General features: G+C 48.1%; 1 protein-coding gene across 1 annotated transcript in view; it reads right to left on the reverse strand.

Moving 5' to 3' along the window:
- ITGB3 (integrin subunit beta 3) overlaps positions 1-16,697 on the reverse strand; it is a 48,510-nt gene extending 31,813 nt beyond the window's left edge. Inside the window, exons 1-2 of the mRNA XM_087854243.1 lie at positions 16,554-16,697; positions 1,703-1,788 (exon numbers count right to left, since the gene is read on the reverse strand). Coding sequence (XP_087710369.1) covers positions 1,703-1,788; positions 16,554-16,620 — 153 coding nt within the window. The 5' untranslated portion in view covers positions 16,621-16,697. The remainder of the gene's footprint in view (positions 1-1,702; positions 1,789-16,553) is intronic.
- Between the last annotated feature and the right edge of the window lie 3,617 nt (positions 16,698-20,314).

Here is a 20,314-nt window from a genome sequence, read left to right on the forward strand (position 1 = left end):
AATTCACTATGGTCATCCATAAATACTCTACACTTGCCTCTCCAAAATCTGGTCACATGACCTATGGGCTTTGTCTGGTTGGGCCTCCACATACCTCAGCTACAGGGCTGGTCCCTGTGCAGATCAAAAGGGGTGACGGAGACTCCAAGAGTATGTTTTCTTTTTCCCCAGGCCCCTCTCAGCCACACTTGCCTGCCTTTTCTCTCACTCTGGGTTGAAAAGGAGAGAAAAGGAACGGGGAGCATCCTCAGAGTAACACTAGGGCTTCTCCCCTGGCTACCCATCTGCTCCAGCCAGCTTCGGGCCACCCAGTCCAAGAAGCTCTCCCTTCCTCGAGGACGCACTTGCAGAACGTCAACTTCCTTACAAAAGCAGCTTACCAATATTATGATGGCAACCAAGGGAAGGAGGATATGGCAACTGAGAAGGGAGGAGGCCACATCACACTTGAGCAGCCAGCTCAGCCCAGAGGGGTGGAGAACCTGGGGGGGGTGGAGGGGATGGATTCACCCACCCCCTCCCCACCCCTCACTCCCAGCCCCAGGGAATGTTTCATTTGCTAAATGAAGTCAATGTGGCCCAGATGTTGGGCAGCTGCCTCTGGAAGCAGTTCCCGTGCTGAACTGTACAGAGGCAAAGTAGTGTGTTGGGCTGGCCTCCGCAGTTCTGGCACTCCTCCTGTCTAGGGATAAACACAGCCTCCCAGCACCCCCCCACGCCCCCACCAGCCTGCCAGGGAGGTTGCCTTTTTAGGAAACTCAGCAGATTGGGAAGAGAAGCAAAGAGAATGAGGAGGCTGGATTGGAACAGTCTGAAAACTGCAGAGGGCAGAGGCGTGCTGCTGTGACCCAGAGTATGCCTCAGGTAGCCTGGAAGCAGCCTGGGCCAGGAGTTCAGGTAACCACCTGCTGCGGGCCCACGCCAGTGACTCAGCCTCGGACTCTGTAATCACTGGAATCTCTCCAGCCACACTCACCCCCCGGCCCTCACCAGCTCTGAATTCCCGTCCCAGCCACAAACATAGCCATTCCCTCAGACACACTCATTCCCTAGGGCCCCAGACACAACAAACCCTCTGCCTAGACACAGCTAACCCCTTCCTGTCACCCTACTAGCCTCATCAAATTGGCCCAGCACCTTCTTTCATTGACACCTAAGAGAGGGAAGGAAGGAGGAAAATAAAAAAAGAGAGAGGAAAAGGTAAAGCTGTGGGGGCCCAAACATCAGAGGAAAAGGGAAGAGAATAGATCTTCTGACTAAACATTCCCCCCAGGGAAGCACAAGATTTCTCTTTTATTTGCCTTTTAAAAACTCTGGGATGTTTGTAAGCCAGCGTCCCTTCTATACCAAGAACCCTTTGCTGCCTCTCTTTTTGATACCTGAAGCCCTGCTTTCCTGGGGTGCCCCACCCCAACAAAAAGCAAACGAAGTGTGGTAAAGAGGGATAATGGCTACAGTGAGACCAGGATCCTAACCAAATTGGCTCACGCTAGGGGCCACACGACAGAATCTGGATGGCGTTCCCAGCAACAACCCCATGACAGCTCTCTTGAACATCCATCAATGGGAAGACTTCACCTTAGCTTTGCTCAGAAGGGACAAGGGGCTTGTGTATTTAGCAGGGAGGAGATGCCCCTCTGGGTCCATTCCTGCACAAAAGCAGCTGAGCCCGGGGAAGAAGTAAGGTCAGATGTCTTCTTACCTCATCTGAGCACCAGGCACACACAGGACTCACAGCCAGACATTGCTGGCAGGAGCGGACGCCTCGAGTGGTACAGATGTTGGAAACTGCAACAGAGACAAAGGCATTAGCACACAGCTTGGCCTGAATGGGGTAACTGGCCTGCCCCATCCTTCCCAACTTCCCCAAATACCCAGAGTTACAGCTCGCAGAGGCACGCAGCAGGTCTGAGCATACCATAGACATTCACTAACCACAGGCTGTGTGGCAAGGAAGAAAGAATGAGAAAGGTCAGAAGAAACTCATCAGCACCCTCCCTGATGAGGCCCCAGTGATGACAAGTGCTGGAGCAAGACTGAGCCTTGGACCCGAAGTGTCAGGTCATAACTGATGGACAGGCCTTAATTAACAACTGGTTTGACACCTATGTGATACATAGGAAAATCTGAGGCCCAGGACAATGCAACATGTCCTCTCTCCAATTACTCTAGTGATCACTTCACAGGCCCTACACGGGGACCCAAGGCCCTGATGCACTAACATGAACACAGCCTAAATATGCTGGGGAGGGGGGGGGAGATGTTCCATGGGCCGGCCAGGACAAAGCAAATCTTCTGAAACCTGCTCGAGCTTCCCAATAGCTTCCCGATATCTTCAGGTCAAGGTGTAGAGTGGTCCAGGGAGAACTTCAGAAATGTCAGAAAAGGCTGACTGAGATAAGCTGGAAGGACATGGATTGGAGTTGAAGGGCCCGTATTTGAATTCTGAATGCTCTTTACTAGCCGCATCATGACCTTGAGCAATTCACTTAACCTTCATGAAATGGTAATATCTACCTCACAGGATTTGTGCACTTGGTACATGACAAAATGCCATTCAAATGTGAACAGTCTTCACACTGTCAAAGGACAGAGAAAAAGCTGGGGGGAAGAGCAGAGACAAACAGAGAGACCAAAATACCCAGAGTAGCCTAGCCAGAAGCAAACCCCAGGCACTTGCTTGGACAAAAGCTCTCATCCTCCCTGCTTCCCCTGGCTCACCCTTCCTGGGCTCAGCCAGGTAAACCTCCTCTTTCTGCAGTGCCCCCAGGAAGGCCTTTTCCAAGATAAGGAACAGACTGAGGAAGATACATTCCCCCTCATAAGCCAGGTCCTTCATCCAATTTTCTAAAGTAGTCCCTTTGCCCCCAGCTGCTAAGACCAACAAATTTATTTTTAGGAAAATCACCCTAATCAATGGGGTGTTTTTCCAGTGCCCCCAAAACTTCTCATCAAGCTGAATGTCTCAGTCCATTTTCCTATAGTGTGACTGAACTTGCTTCCAACATCGAGACAAAACATACCCAGAAAATGTGTGCGTACACACACACACACACACACACACACACACACACACACTATTGTCAAGAAAAATTATCCAAAATTTGGAAATAGGCAAAGGAAATACCGGGTGTCCTTTCAATGTAACGCAGGGTGTTGACAAGTAGACCACCATACTTATGGATTACCTGATTTTCTAGAGGGGTATACCTTTGTTTGACCTCTAACGATTAGGATATTTTATAACTCTGTAAGGGCAGAGGTTAACTTGTAGAAAACCAGTAACAATGGAAATGACTCTTGATGAAAACGGTGTACCTGATTCTTGTCCAACAGCAATGCAAATAATTTGGTAGCAAAGGTAACCCTCTGAAGGTTAGGGTTTATTGCCTTGTAGAATATTAACCAATTTCAAAACTGTCACATAACTGATTTCAACACTCCTTTGATTGACCAACTATAAATTTCCCTTTCCTGAATTTTCTAGAGATTTTTTTAAAGTAATCTCTCCACCCAACGTGGAGCTTGAGCTCAACCCCAAGACCAAGAGTCGCATGCTCCACTGACTGAGCCAGCCAGGGTCCCCTCCCTTACCTGAATTTTCTTGGGAACTAAACATCTTACTGCTTCCCTCATTAATTAAGTTGAATAAGTACTTTGACACAAGTTCATGTGATATTTGTATGGTAATCATACTTTTAACTCTCCAAACATTACATCTTAACGATACCCATCTGAGGGCCCCATTGGGGGCAGAGAGATCTAACAGAAAGGGTAGGTGCCCAATCAGTAGACCGAGGTCTAACTGAGTCACCATTACTAACGTGGCCTTAGGCGAGTCATTTAACTCCTCTCGGCCTGTTTCTTCGCTCGACTGTTCTTAACATATTACAGTTATTCATCCATCTGTCTTAACAACACTGCCACCCGATAGATTTTAAGCCCCTTGAGGCCTGCCCTGCCCAGCCCAGGCCAGCCCAGGCCAGCCCCAGTCCTTGCACAAAGCAGATGTTCCATAAATATATGTTGGAGCAAATGGAGGGGTATTGGACTAGATCGGTTTGGTTTTGTTTTTTAAGCAACCACGTTCATGTCTCCAAATTATGCCTGGAATTTCAATAGAAAACATGGAAATGGGTTGAAACAGTTCCTTGACAATTTAAACTTTCATTGTCCTCCTAAAAACACCAGAATCATATGTGGAATCCTGGAAGTCCCAGATTTCCTCAGAGCTTGAGTCCATCTCACTTCAAAGGCCTTTCCCAACTCCACAATTCTGCAAGTGGGGTGCTGCTACCAGCCCATGAGTAACCCCTGGGCCCCGGCCTCTGATGTGACTACACCCTCACCCAGCGAGCGCAAGGACTGCGAGGTGGGAATTAATGGCTATGGTTCCTGGCCTGGCTCTAAGGTTCCAAGACCACCTCTGAGTTGGGGCAGCCCTCAGCCAGGCACTGTCTATCTATAATGGAAGAAAGGTAGCCAGTCTTCCCAGAGCTGCTGGCTTCAGAAGGCCTCACGGTTCAGAACCCAGGACTCACCAAGAAGGCTTTCTGCTGGCAAGGGCCGCTGGGCCATGTCTCAGCTCCCAGTGGCTCTTTTCCCAGCCAGATGTGAGCACAGCCCCCCTTACTGCCTTACTGAAAGAGCTCTGAGAGGAGCAGAGCCTGAACTATTTTAGGTCTCTCCCTCCCTTCTTGAAGTTTCCATGGGAATCAGCATCCAGGGGATAATTCTGGACAGAAATGCCATTGATTTTCACTGGGGGGGGGGGTTGAGATTTCATTCGTTGGGGGGTTGCAGAAGCGCAAGGAGACGTCGGGAAGAGTGAGAAGAGAGGGCCATGGGAGGTATGGACACATCAAATTATCTCTGCAAACTTTTTCCCAGCCTCTCCATTTTTCCATCCATTCATTCTCAAATTAGCATTTATTTGCCTATGAGTCCTTGACTTGTAGCCACAATAGAAATTCTTGCCAGATGGGAAATAAATAACAGCAGGCCCCCTCCCAGTGAATGGGCGGCCCCTGACCCCAGAGGATGAGACAAGCTGCTGGGATTTGTTCTTTAGGAAGTCAGGCCCGGGGAGTCCTGTCAGCCAGTTCCCTTTACCTCCTGTCTCAGTGAATCACAGGTTGATTTCATGAGAACCAGCCATTCCCCCACGATACCCCCCACCAAGACCTGCCAGCAAGGGTAGGTTCCCTGGATTGCAGTGGCTAAAAGTGCCTGACTCATCAGAACTCTCTGCGCCTGGGCCATGCCGATTCAGTGAGCTGCGTCTCTGAGGCCACCCCTCCCTCCTAAACATGTGGAAGGAGTTTGGGCCTCTGTTTCCAGTCATTCATAAGGCTATGTTCCTGCTTAGCCTCAAGGGCCGGACTCAGCCCCGTGGGAGTAGGGGCGATCCTCATCAGAGCTTTTGTCATTGAAAAGAATTAACAACCCCCCAAAACCCATTTCCTCTGAGGGTTTAACCAGAGCCAGGAAACCAGGTGGACTGGCCCTGGTCCTCACCGGGTGGCTCTAAGGATTCAACGAACCAATCCCTGTCAAACTCTGGGCACCAAGGGCGGGCACACAGAAGGGCTCACTACAGTCAGCTGCTGTGCTCCAGGAGCTCTCGCTTCTATTCTGTTTGCCCTCGCTGTTTTTATCCTGAGTCCCCAGCTGTTTAAGGCAGGTGAATGTTTTACTTTCTTCTTAGTTTTTCCCTGAAGCCACCCCGTTGTCTGTCTAGGACATGACACACATGGGCAGTGGTGGGAGCATGGAGACGGGAAGCACCAGACGAGGGGGAAATGATCAACTGTCAGATCTAACTTCTAAATGGAGTCCGGAATATGAGTGTTCAAAAATCCAATCTAGGAGAGCCGACCAAGAAGAGGATGCCCGTGAGATAAGATACACGGGACTGCCAGCAAGTTTGCCTGGACAGCAGAAGGAAAGACTGTGGTTTGGCACATCAGCCCAATTCACAGAACCAGAAGAGAGACAAAGGATGGGAAAAATGGAGGGAAAAAAAGGGGAACAAGGAAGGGAGTTGGAACAAGTGGAAGTCATAATGCGTCAATGAGAGCTATTTTGAGGACGTGCTGTCCAATCAGACAGGATGTCAGAAAGCAGGAACGGGCCACCCTCCTGAGGCCACGGAATTTCGGGAGAGCACTCAGTCAAGGGGCGAGGTGTTCAGGGGGAAGGGAGGGTGATGCCCACTGCATAGACTACGGACTATCTCCCTCTCTGCCAGAGAGGAGCTCTGGCCTGGCTGACCAGCCCTGCTGCTGACCCTTGACTGGGCACTTCCCAATTAGGTCCATGGGGACACGGGGTGACTCAGGCAGTGCCTGACCTTCCATTGCAGTCACCTGGCTGAGTGAGTCATCCGAGAACAAAACAGCTCATGCTCACTGCCATATGGGTTCATGAGTGGTTTCTCCAGAACAGGCTGCAAAGAAAATTTATTTTATTTTTGTTCCTTCATCACATGTAGCAGCTAAGGAAGGGGAAGGAGATGGGAAGAGTGGAGTTCAAGGTAACACACACCTCTGAGCATAAAGCTCCGGTAAGCGTTACTCAAAATGGCAGGCAATCTAAACGACAGCATTTCACCTAAGACCATGGGTGTAGAATACATCCTAACTTCAGACGACCGCATTTCACCATACCTAAGACCATGGGTGTAGGATACATCCTAACTTCAGACGACCGCATTTCACCATACCTAAGACCATGGGTGTAGAATACATCCTAACTTCAGACGACCGCATTTCACCTAAGACCATGGGTGTAGGATACATCCTAACTTCAGACGACTGCATTTCACCTAAGACCATGGGTGTAGGATACATCCTAACTTCAGACGACCGCATTTCACTTAAGACCATGGGTGTAGAATACATCCTAACTTCAGACGACCGCATTTCACCTAAGACCATGGGTGTAGGATACATCCTAACTTCAGACGACCGCATTTCACCGTACCTAAGACCATGGGTGTAGCATACATCCTAACTTCAGACGACCGCATTTCACTGTACCTAAGACCATGGGTGTAGCATACATCCTAACTTCAGAGATTTTTTAAAATTGTTTCAAGCACATCACCATTAAATATGGTATGTAACATCAGAAGACACTGGTGTATAATCTGCCTTTACCAATATTAAAAATGGGTTATGGGTTGAATTCTGTGCCCCAAAAAAGGCCAAAGTCCTAACCCCCAGTAGGGATGACTGTGACCTTATTTGGAAATAAAGGTCTTTGCAGATGTAATCAAGATAAGGTCCATAGCGGAGGCCCTAACCCAATATGACCGATGTCCTTGTAAGGGGAAAATACCACGTGAAGACAGACACACAGAGAAAATGCCACATGATGACAGAGGCAGAGAGTAACCCAGCTGGAAGCAAAGAACGCCAGAGTACCAGCTATACCAGGAGATAGGAAGCGGCAGGAAGGATTCCAACCTGAGTCTCGGAGAGAGCATGGCCCTGCTGACACCTGGACTTCATATTTCTAGCCTCCAGAGAGAATACATTTCCACTGCTTTAAGCCACACCGTTGCAGCCCTAAGAAGCTAATACAAAAAGGGTTTGCATTTCCATAGCACATATGACACGATTTTGAGGAACATTGCCCTGAAATACTTTGTATGATTAAAACAAGCCATCCTGGAATGAAAACTGCTACAGTTACTCCATCTACAGATAATGGGGAAGTGGATACTCTGGCTTTATACTTTTCTACTAACATATGTCAGTGATGTTGGCATTCGTTCATTCATTTACTCAACAAACAGTCATTGAGGCAGAGAAGTGGCTGGAGTAGTGCGCAGGGACCAGAACGCTAGGAAGCTATAACACGGGAGCGAGCATGGCTCTCATTCTCCATGTGATGGAAAGCCACTAGGGGAGTCTGGGCAGAGGTAAGCAAGAAAAGATCACCCTGGTCACTCAGAGGAAGGCAGCCATAAGGAGAACAAGAGGAAAAGAGACCAATTAGGAAACTATTACCATAATCCAGGCAACAGATGGCAGGGATTTGGATTGGGAGAGTAGCGGGGTTAATAGTGTGGTCAAACCCTAGATATGTTCCAGGGCCTTACTGACAGATGGCATGCGGGGCATGGCAGAAAGACAGGACGGAGTTTGCCCCCAACAAGTGGATCCCCTTGGACAAAGTTCAAATGTTTTGATCACTGGCCATCCCCTTTCATTGACTCTTCAGCCAGTGGGCCCTGCCCTTGTTAAGTGAAGCCAGGTCACGCCTGGTGATCATCTCCAACTGGGTTAATTAGGGAGCCATGTGCAGACCACTGCAGAAGGCCCGCCTCGGACAGAGTCCTGTCTTCCATATGGCTGTCACATAAAATGAACACCCAGTCCCTGAGCAACACCGTGGGGCAGCGGCGGTAAAACCGCGAACATGATTACTGTGTAACAGTGGACGTGGTGGGGAAGACATGCAGAGCCACAGGCAAGAGATCTCAAGTCCAAAGCCACGTTGCCATTCCACTGGCTGTGCAACCTCGGGCAGGTCCTGCCATCTCCCTGGGGCTCAAAGGTCCAGTGACTCCAAGGACTCATAATTGCTCCCTAGTATTTAACAGGCTTAATGTAGCCACATCCGCCTAGTATGGGAGACCCCAAACTGCTGCTTCCTTTCCCTGTGCTCCCAAATATGCACATCATCCTTACCTCACCTGTTGTTAGGATTAAATGAGATAATTTATGTGGAAGAACCACCTGCAGTAGAGGCCCAGTCAATGTCCGCTTCCTTCCACCTTGCCTTCGCTCTAACTGCTTCCTGCATGAGGAATGCCCATCCTCACCCCCACCACGGTCCCACCTCAGGGTCAGGGACCTCTGATAGGATATGCTGAAGAAATCACGGGCCAGGAGACAAGAGCCTCCAGGGCTAGACCCTGTCAATACCCCGAAACGAGCTGTATGATCTTGGGCAAGTCATTTCAACTCTCAACATTTCCCCTTTTTGCTTATCTGTAAAGCAAACAGTGTTGGATTAGAAGATCTTCAAGGTGCGGCCAGCCCTGGAAGGATTTATTCCAGCCATAAAACATCACAGCTGACTAATGCTCAAGGAAGCCCAGCATCCCAGGATCCAAGACCCCCCACACAATGCACAAATGTCCATTTCTTCCTAATAGCTTAGCAGAGACTTGATTCAAATGCTGCATCTCAAGCTCTGGAAAATTTTGTCAGCATAGGCCCCACCTCCCATCTGACTCACTCAGTGTAGAGAAGAAGCAAGCCCGTACCAAGCTCTGTTCGGGGTCTGGCCCAGCAGTACCCTGTTGGTGACCTCCTTGGCATCCAGCACTCCAGTTCTGCCACTTCTCCTCCTCCAGTTGATGTCTGGTGGGTATGGACAGCAGGCAACAGTGATGCCACCAGTCCTTATCACTACCCCCCCAAACACTCCCGCCCCCGTCTTAGTAGGAAGGCAAATTGTTCCCACCATTTTGGAAGACAATTTGGCAAAACCTATTAAAATTTAAATGCAAAATATGCATGTCCTTTGACCCAGCAGCTTTAGTTCAAGAAATTGAGCCTTTAGAGTGCCTGGGTGGGTCAGGTGTTAAGCGTCTGCCTTCGGTTCAGGTCATGATCTCAGGGTCCTGGGATTGAGCCCCACATTGGGTTCCCTGCTCGGTGAGCCTGCTTCTCCCTCTCCCTCTGCCTGCCGCTCCCCCTGCTTGTGCTCTCTCTCTGTCAAATAAATAAATAAAATCTTTAAAAAAAAAAAAAAGAAAGAAAGGAATTGAGCCTGTAGAAACACTTGAACAAAGGTGCAAACAATGAACGAGGCCATCCCCCACAGTTTTATTTGTAGTAACAAATAATTAGGAATGATCTCACTGTCTGCCAACAGGGAATCAGTTAAGAAAATTCTGCCACATCCATATAGCAGTATGCCTGCTGGCTAGAGTTATAACTCTTAGGATAAATAATGGAAAGATACAAACTGACATAAAACGATGCTTAAGATATATTATTGAGTGACAATGATCCTGTTGTGAATGATCCTACTTGAGAAATAACAGGATAAATAACTGTTTGTGGTGACATATATATATAGGAAAAAAACTAGAGTAACGGTCAATAGCATTTATCTTTAAGGACAAGCCTGTGAGGGACTTGGTACTTTCTGCATTATTCTATTTCTGCACTGCTTGACTTTTTTTTTTTTTTACACCACAGCCAAATTACATTTGCAAGCTAAAAGAAAATTAAAGCTAATTTTAAATGTCCTCCGTCCTGTCTCACTTTCTACCCTGGCATTCATCTAAGAGTCTGCCAGACTTCCTACAACACGGCCCACCTACAACATCGAAGTCCTGTAGCCTCTTTGAATCCGAAATTCGGTGGGAACGCCAGAAAATACGTGGACCCACTCCCTTCAGGAACCACCCAGAAGAGAGCATGGGACGGTCTGTTCTCAACCTATAGAAGAAGTCCGAGAGCCGAGACACCATGTCTGCCTCCATCTCAAAGAGGTGGTCGCCACTGGCCAAGGCGGCGGAAGGTTTAAGCTAGAGGAGTCGATCCCGCGTGATGGCTAAAACAAGGGCTGGGAACCATGAGTGGATCTCATAGGCCTGGGTTTCTCTACCCAAGAATCCCAGTTAGCAAAGAGATTAAGGTTGACTTAATCTTAAGGGGACTTTTGAAGTGGCTACTGGACGTGCCTTCTGCCAAACTTCTGGAGCTCTCCTCTGGTGCGAAGTTTTTCAAGTCTGTTTTTAACTATAGACCTCCCTTTTTTCCCCCTCCAAAGAAATCTTTACATGGAGTTCCATGTTATGAATTAGTTAAAAGAAAAACTTCTTCACTTGAAAGTGGGGAGGGGCAGGTGCAAACCAAAGACTCCCCCTCCATCTCGTTCCACTTTGCAGCCCCTGAGACACCAGGCGCCTGAGGCCCAGGGTAAGATGGCTTGTGCACAATCACCCAGCAGACAGATGAGAAAGCCCGCACAGGTGGGAATCGAATATGGGTTTCTCAGTTCCTGACCTGCAGCTCTTTTCACACCTGAGGTTTGGTTTTTTTCTGCATGAAAGGAAGTGGCTTTTGTACGTTAAAAACAAACAAACAAACAATAATAATAACACAAGTTTAGGTAAAGGACTACAGACACACATGAGGATTATATATACAAGGAAGAAAAGCTGAATAGAACACACCATGGCGGGGAGAAGCACTTGGGTGGCTCAGTCTGTGAAGCATCTGCCTTTGGCTCAGGTCATGATCCCGGGAGCCTGGGATCAAGCCCTGCACCGGGCTCTCTGCTCAGCAGAGAGCCTGCTTCTCCCTCTGCCTCTGCTTCTCCCCCAGCCTCCGCTGCTCCCCACCGCTTGTGCACTCCCGCTCTCTATCAAATAAAGAAAGAATATCTTTAAAAAAAAAATACACCATCGGATTAATAGTGGACATGATGGGAGAACAGAATTAAAGGGGAACCAGTCATTTTACTCTCCAGCACTCAACTTTCTTTAAAAAACAAAAGTTCACCTCATTCTCTCCCTGAATGTTAGAATGTCTTCACCATCTGAACTAAGAAATGCAGGGGAGGGGTGCCTGGGTGGCACAGCAGTTAAGCGTCTGCCTTCGGCTCAGGGCGTGATCCCGGCGTTATGGGATCGAGCCCCACATCAGGCTCTTCCGCTATGAGCCTGCTTCTTCCTCTCCCACTCCCCCTGCTTGTGTTCCCTCTCTCGCTGGCTATCTCTATCTCTGTTGAATAAATAAATAAAATCTTTAAAAAAAAAAAAAAGAAATGCAGGGGAGAGGGTAACTAATCTTTTTGTGGCAATGTGACTGAAAACCAGAAAGGAAGACGTGCATTTTCAGAGATGCTACCAAAAATTTTTTAAATGTAGAACAGCCCCAGGTTTACTTAACAGCTTCTGGTCCCAAGGATGATGACATACCATTTGGCCACAAAATATGCATTGCTTTCCAGACCAATAATAAAACTGCAGGATGCTACAAAATGCTCTCCAATATCCTGAAGATATTACTACTTAGCACTTGGGAAATTGAATGGCTTATACGTGGCCCAAATGCATTTATCCAATTAGAAAATTTTGAAATTGAAAGTTGCATCCGGGTTTAACGGATATAGTCCCTCTGCTTCAGGGATAACTGTCTCAGCACCCAAGGAAGATGCACTAGCCTTGGATAACCCCTTAGCAACAACAGGGGTGAATCTCAAATGTGTCTTGCTATGTAAAGAAGCCAGACTTTAAAGACTACATGCCCTATGACATCATTTATATGACATTCCATAAAAGGTGGATCTGTAGGGACAGGAAACAGATCAGAGGTTGCCAGGAACTCAAGGTGGGGATAGGGTACTGATAACCAAAGAGCTCAAGGGAAACTTTCAGGCTTTTGGAAATATTCTTTATCGTGATTATGCTGATGGTTATTTGACCAAATGTGTCAAAATTCAAAAAACTGTACACCTAGAAAGGATGGGTTTTATTGCATGTAAATTATACCTCAATAAATATAACTTTAAAAAGAGTGTTCCTGGAGATACTATGTGCATGGAGAAAAAGGCAGATTTTAGACATTTTTTTTTTTTTTGGCTAGAGAGTTTCACATTTAAATAAATGGCAGCAGTTTACGCAATATTATTTCTCTGTTCCCACCTGCATTGCCACTCACAACCTGCGTTCCTTCAGGCCTAATGATGTTCCCTTTCATGAAGGGTCGGGTTTCGGGGGAAGGAGGGGAGGCCATGGGGGAAGTGGCAGGCCAGCTCTGTGGGCGGCAGAGGGGGCTGGGTCAGGCCAAGTGGTTTATCCTTGAAGCTGCTCAGTCACTCCCCCAGTTAATTATCTGTCTGCTGACTCACGAGTTGTGGTTCCTGTGGGCATGCTTCCTGGCTGTTTCTGCCAACAGAGGCAGAAGGATTCGTAGGGCTGGGAGGGGATGATAACCAGAGATCCTGAATGGGGTGGGGAGTCGAAGAGGAGGAATTTCGATTAGGAAATTCCAGAGTCATATCCATTCTCCCCCTCCTCACTGTTGCCTCCTTGCACCATCTGATGCCGTCACCAGGAAACCTCTACCACTCACAGTTTTGAGGAGGGTAGAGGAGAATGCTTCCCTACTTTGTGTCTTCTCCCAGGAGGGGGAGAAAAAAGCAGAGAATTCACAGAGGGTCCCCTGAGAACAGAGGTCTAAGGCACCATAGTGCCGAGATCCAAATGTGCAAGGAATTGGTGGTCTCGGCTGTATTCTACAATTCTCCAGAATGCCCAGATGGAGCATTTGAGGACCCTCTGTGAATGGATGCAGATACTCAAATATTGGGTTTCTTACAATGAGGCACAATACCTCTAGACGCTTTCTCATAGCGTTGCTATGAAGAACTGGGCCTAGAGCACTGAACAAAATAGACATGTCCTTCTCCTCACAGCACCTGAAATCTTGTGAATGACTTTTACTTTCCTCTTTCCCGGAGACAGAACTTAAGGTTTTCTAGTCGCTAAAGCAAATATATGAGCCTCTTCCTCCTCAGTCTCTTCTGTGGATTCTTGCTGGGTGAGAGTGGCTGAGATATGCCAAACGACCAGTGGGGGAAGGTCACATAGGTATGGGAAAAGGGACCCCATCGGTCTCATTCTGTGAGCCCAGGCTGCATTCATGTGTGAAGCAGTAATAGCTCTTGTCTCCAATACATGGATAAGAATAATGGCAATAGGGGCGCCTGGGTGGCACAGCGGTTAAGCGTCTGCCTTCGGCTCAGGGCGTGATCCCGGCGTTATGGGATCGAGTCCCACATCAGGCTCCTCTGCTGGGAGCCTGCCTTCTTCCTCTCCCACTCCCCCTGCTTGTGTTCCCTCTCTCGCTGGCTGTCTCTATCTCTGTCGAATAAATAAATAAAATCTTTAAAAAAAAAAAAGAATAATGGCAATAAGAAATGCCACTCACTGGATGCTTATTTTGTGCCTTTATCTCATGTAAGTAGCACAGTCATTGAAGTATTGTTTTCTCCACTTTACAGATGAGGAAACTGAAGTCCCAAGAGATTAAGTAACTTGCCTAAGGTCACACAGCCAATAAGAGGCAAAATCAAGAATTAAACCCACCTCTGGCTGGCTTTAAACCGTAACTATCCCTTTCCCCAGCCAGCAAGCCTTCCCGCCATGTCTCTCCAGGCAGAGGGCTTCATTTGGAGAGTTTTCAGGATATAAACTCAAGGAGGAGAAATTAGCACTGCAGCTCAGAACTAATCAACTTAGATGGTAACAGCAAACACAACTTGCTATCCCTTAGGCCTCAGGTTAGAATGCAGACTTACGTAGGTGGAAGCCACAAAACCCAATATCTCTTGGGTGAAGCTAAAAAGATCGTCTTTGTACATAAATTCCAAAACTCAATTCTACTCTCAAACGACCTCTCCTCTCCCCATCCCAGACTCTCCTCTTCTGGGATGGCCTCTCTGTGCCACCACCCAGCTCCGTCTGTGTCCCTTCGACACCGTGTGTACCAACACCCCTCTTCTACTCTCATCCTACCACCTGCTTCCCCAGGAATCCAACAACACCTGCAACCCAGCCACCAGCCCTGGAGGAGGGGATTCAATAAAATCAAAACTGTTCTTACTGGGGGCTTCTTGCTCGGGAGGTCTGACTCTAGAGCCCATGCTCTGAAATACTACTCCAACCTGCTTCTCAGTAGGCGTCTGGGGCTAGCTCAGCACAACCCATCATCAGTACAGCTGGAATCATCCCAATCACAATGACGAATCAGTGAACAGATCTCCCAAAGGATATTGCAAACTAAAGTATGTCAAGGCAGTGGAATCCTATATGGATCATTACAACTCTGTATTCAGATCAACAAAAAATACTAGGAGTGAGGGGTGGAGGGACAGACACCAAAATAACAAGTACACTCTTCATCTTCACTAATACTGAAACGTGCACCATGCCAGGTTCTCTCTTATGTTACTTTACTTTCTTCTAAGACTATAGGAAAATGCAATGATTAGACTCAGAAATCATTCAGAAATTCAGAAAGTTGTAGAGGTGAAAAGAAAAGCAACAAATGTTTTAAGTTCATGGAAGCAGGCATCTGGAGGAGATGGCTCCACTGAGCCCATCGACACCACGCAGCATTGAACTGGGTCTCTAACCCCTCCAAGGGCACAAGGCTGGAGATCCGTATTTTGGTACCAGGGTCACTAGGCTGCTCACTGTAGGCTGAAGACATCAGCTGACCTCTTTGAGCATCTATCATGTGGGAAGCTTCAGCAAAAATAACAGCCCCCTATATATTATCTGTAACTCCTTCTTCACCAAGATATCATTTATATGATGGTTATGTGATGGTTTCATGGGTGTATATGTATCTCCAAACTCATCAAGTCATATACATTAAATATATACAGTTTTTTGTATTTCAATCATACCTCATTAAAGTGTTTTTAAAAGATATTGTTGCCTTGCCCTGTGTAATCACTTACACAAACACACACACACAAGATCTTGAAGGCAGTCATCAAAGTATTTCTGAACAGCTATCTTTGATAAGGACTTCTCAGTAAATCTTACTTTTTTAATACCTTCTGCGGGATTTAAATTGTCTTACTACACTTTTCATTAAAAGTACATATATGCACACTTGTGCGTCCTCTGCAGGGGAACGCCCCAGAGGAACGCGAGCCAGAGTTCCCTCCGGGAAGGTCACAGGGCTCCGGAAGGATCACGGGCAGCATCCCTGCGCTGTAATCTCCTCTGCCCCTCCACCCGCTCCCCAGGACCAATGAGGCTGAATGCCAACTGTCTTGGCATAGTGCGTGCAGCAGCAGGAGAGACAAAGCCAGGGATTCAAGCCAGTTCCAGGGACCCTTCGTGTGGCTCCTCGCATACACTGGAGGTTTTTCCGACGCGGGGTCTGTCCCGGAAGCAGAGGCACCGCTGCCACCCGGGGACACTGTAGGAGACAGAGCCCTCACCCTGCTCCGAACCGCTCCCCCGGGGAGTCACTAAAGAAAAAGACTACGAGAAGAAAAACTTGGGAGAAAGTGTAACACAAAGAGAGAGTAATGTCGAGAAGCTGGCACACCCGCGCGCGCTCACACTCTCATCGAGCGGCTACGACCACATCCCGCTGGCAGCGCGCGGGAGCAGCGGGAAGAGCCCCGGGGAGCCGCAGCTCGCGGTGCCCACCGCGGCCCGCCGGCCTCCGCAAGCCCCAGCCCACCTGCGAAGCGCGCCGCCGGGGCGATGCGCCCGCCACACCGCGCGCGCCCAGGCCGCCCCGGGCGGGCGCCTGACTCGGCTAAAGGCTTCGGCGTCCCGGAGCACCCGCCCCGAGGTGACCTCTCCCCCGTCACGGCGGGGCCAGCCAGGTTCCCGGCGGCCCCAGCCTGGCCCCGCGCACTCGGAGCGCAGACGCGCGCGGCCGGCCGGCGGGTTGCCCGGCTCCAGGTCCGCCAACTCGGGCTGCGGCAGGATGCGCCGCGCGGGTCTCCGGGGAGCCGCGTCCCCGCCGCGCGGGAGCCTCACTCACCACCGACGCCGACGCCCGCCAGCGCCCCCAGCACCAGCACCGGGGCCCACAGCCGCCGCGCCCGCATCTCGTCCGCCGCCACCGCCGCGCCCGCCCCACAGTGAGCGGCGGCGCCCGCGGCCACTTTTCCCGCAGCGGGAGGGGGGAGGGGACGCGGTGGGTGGGACGTCACGGGGCGGGCCGCCGACTCGCGCTTCCTCCCGTCCCGCGCTCCTCTGGACCCTGCGCGGGGGAGCGCGCGGTGGGAAACCGCGGCCCCTCTTTCCCTGCCTCGCCTCCGCCCGCCGGGATCCGCCTGGACCCGCAGACCCGGCGAGGCTGGGACGGCAGCGGGGTCGTGGAAGCGCCCGGACGCTTGGTATGCTTAGAAAAACCGGGAGCCTGGGGCCCCTCTCCTGACCCAGTCCCACCTCCTGAAGACGCCCGTACGGCTTTCTCTTTCACCTGAACGAATGGGCACTTTCTCCCTGTACCTTGAGTTGGATTCATGCGCACTTTGATTTGTTTATTTGACAAACCATTTGAACGCTTACTCTGGTGCCAAGCGCCGGTTTAGTCCTTTACTATTCACCGAGTTTTTCTTTGGGTGAATTTGGTTTTCCGGAAAGCCTCTTGAGACATCTCAAGCTTGTATAAGCAAGGATGTCCATAAAGGGCCTCTCTCTGCAAATACTTGCTTGCGCGTAGTAACCGATAAACGTTTCAGGACACGGTCAATAGACTGCCTCCAAACGCAAACTCACGGGCTTTGCAGCTTTATCGTATTTGCCTCAAAGGTCTCCTTCCCACTCTCTGCCTGTCCCCCAATCGTTCCTCTGGGTCTCTGGGTCTTCTCCAGACCAGAAACCTCAGGCGGCTCAAAGAGGCAAAATGCTAGGGCTGTGAGCAGGAGACCGCCAGTGGTTGGGACTGGAACCCCTGACGCAATGGGTAGCTCAAATGACCATCAAAACAAGACCTGTCGCATCAAAGAGCGTGGACGTCTCTCCAGCTCCTGGGCTCTCCTCAGCCTTCTCTGGAGACACCCAAGATGCCTGAAAACTGGCTCCCACTCAGCTTGCCAGCCTCGTCTCCCACCCTGGAGCAGGAAGATATTTCTCATTCCCAGACGCTCCAGGGCTTTCTATCTGACTGATCTTCCTAAATTTTCCACGTGGAAAATTACACTTCTTTTTCCAGACATCCCAGATGTTATCTCTTCCACGTAAGCTTGTCTGGAGTTCCCTTCCTCCAGCCCCACCCCCTGCCGAGGTGAGCACTTCCTCCTCGGACCTCCTAAACACTAGATGTACCAAAGGAGCAGACCCAGTAGCAGAAGTGTTGCTAGCAGGTTGCAAGGGGACAGAGGAGGAGCCAGCCCACAAAGGGTAGCTGGGCTTCCTGACCCGGGCTTTGAGACTCCAGCTCCACATACCTCCCCTAGCTGGTGAAGGGCCCCTGGGTCAGAAGCCACGTCCACAGTCTTGTCCTTGCCCTGGCACAAAATCCAGATCACACAGCATGGTCACATCTCTGCCTAGATATGCACATATTTGCTCAATTCCCGCAATTATAACTAATCTACTAGTTCCCTGGGTGTCTTCTCAGCCTGGCTTTGCTGGCACCAACACGGACTCCACAAACCTGCTATCCACATTCCCAGCCCCTTCCACCTAAAGAATTTCCATTAGCAAACTTCGTAGTGAAGGTCCCCTGGCAACAAATATGCTCAACTTTCATTTGTTTCACCCTCATTTGTGATGTTTCTTAGATATAGATTCCTATGTTGACAGCAATGGGGGGGTGGCTCTTCTTGGACTTTAAAGACACTCTACTGTGTTCTCTCCTCCACTGTTTCTGATGAGAAGTCAGCCACTATTTACATTCTTGTTTTCTTGTCTTTGCCTCTGGTTTTGTTGTTTATGTGCTTGCTTTAAAATCATTTACACTTAGAAAAGTTGCAAAATACTAAAGGCTTCTCTCTTATCCTTCACCCAGTTTCCCGTAATGTTAATATCTTATATTACCAAGTCATAATTATCAGACACAGGAACTTAACATCGACGCAATGCTATTAACTAATCCAGATACAATCCAGATATTTGGATTTTGCCAATCTTCCTGCTAGTGTCCTTCTACCAGTCCAGGATCCAATCGAGGATTCTGTATTGTCCTTTTTTTTTTTTTTTTTTTGCAACTGATTTTTTTTCAGGTTTTTATTTAAATTCTAGTTAGTTTTTTGTTTGTTTGGCTTTTTATTTCAATTTTTTATTTAAATTCTAGTTAGTTAGCATATGTGGTAAAAATTGGTTTCAGGTGTAGAATTTAGTGGCTCATCAGAGTTTCCCATATTGTGTTGTGATCATATCTCCTTAATCTCGTTGAATCTGTGACACTTTCTAAGTCTATTTCTCTCCTCACCTTGACACTTTTGTGTCAATTTTTAGGCCAGTTATTTTGTAGTATGTCCCCAGTTGGTGACAATATGTCTTATTATAATGTTAACCTTGGTCACATGGTTAAGATGGTATCTGCCAGACGTCTTCACTATCAAGTTACTATTTTTCTCTTTGTAACTAGTAAATATTTTACGGAAGACACTTCAATTCTATACAAATAGCCTGTTTTTCTTCATACTTTCACTGATGTTAGCATCTGTTAATAGTTCTTGACTGCAGTCAGTTACATGGAGTTTGATTAATAGAGATTTCTACGTACCTTCCTTTTTTTCTTCTGCCACTACTAATTGATTTTCCACAATAAGAAGAGCTGCCCCTTCCTTCTCATTTTAAAATTTCAATTATTGGGGCGCCTGGGTAGCGCAGTCGTTAAAGCGTCTGCCTTCGACTCAGGGCGTGATCCTGGCGTTATGGGATCGAGCCCCACATCAGGCTCCTCCGCTATGAGCCTACTTCTTCCTCTCCCACTCCCCCTGCTTGTGTTCCCTCTCTCGCTGGCTGTCTCTCTGTCACATAAATAAATAAAATCTTTAAAAAAATAAAATAAAATTTCAATTATTTATTTCTATCAGTATGAATTCATGGATATTTATTTTATTCCACGAGTTATAACGCAATGCTACCATTTTTCTGTTGCTCAAACTGTCTCAGGTTTATCTCTACCTGTTTTTAAGTTTTCTCTTTATTTTTATTTTTTAATTTTTTTTTACCAGCTTGACTGTAAGGTGAAGAGGTGTCATTCTCTTGGTGTTTATCCTGCTTGGAGCTGGTGAATGTCTTAAATAAATAAGTGGCCTATTTTTCACCAAGTATAGGAAATTTCAAGCTATTATTCCTTCAAATATTTTTTCTGCCCGTTCTCTCTCCCCTTACCTTCTGAAACTCCAATTACACATTTTTAGATATTATCTAAATACTTATAATAATTATATAAGTTATGGTAAGTATTATATAAGCATATATCATATATATATAGGGTATTGTATGTTATTATAAGTATTTAGATATTATCCCACAGACTACTGAGGCACTATTTTTTTAAGATTTTATTTATTTATTTGAGAGAGAGAGAAAGAGATAGAGCACAAGCGGGGGAGGGGCAGAGGGAGAGGGAGAAGCAGACTCCCTGCTGAGCGCAGAGCCTGTGGCGGGGCTCAGTCCGAGGAGCCCAAGATCATGACCTGAGCCCAAGTCAGACACTTAACCGAGCCACCCAGGTGCCCCATTTTTTAATCCTTTTGTTTTTGTTTTTCAGATTAGTCTATTGATGTCTCTTTAAGTCTCAAATGAATATCTGCAACTCTTTATTTTGCAGTCCCTACT

This window comes from Ursus americanus, chromosome 23 (assembly GCF_024610735.1).
Source record: "Ursus americanus isolate L20-20 chromosome 23, mUrsAme1.1.p, whole genome shotgun sequence".
Taxonomy (NCBI): domain Eukaryota; kingdom Metazoa; phylum Chordata; class Mammalia; order Carnivora; family Ursidae; genus Ursus; species Ursus americanus.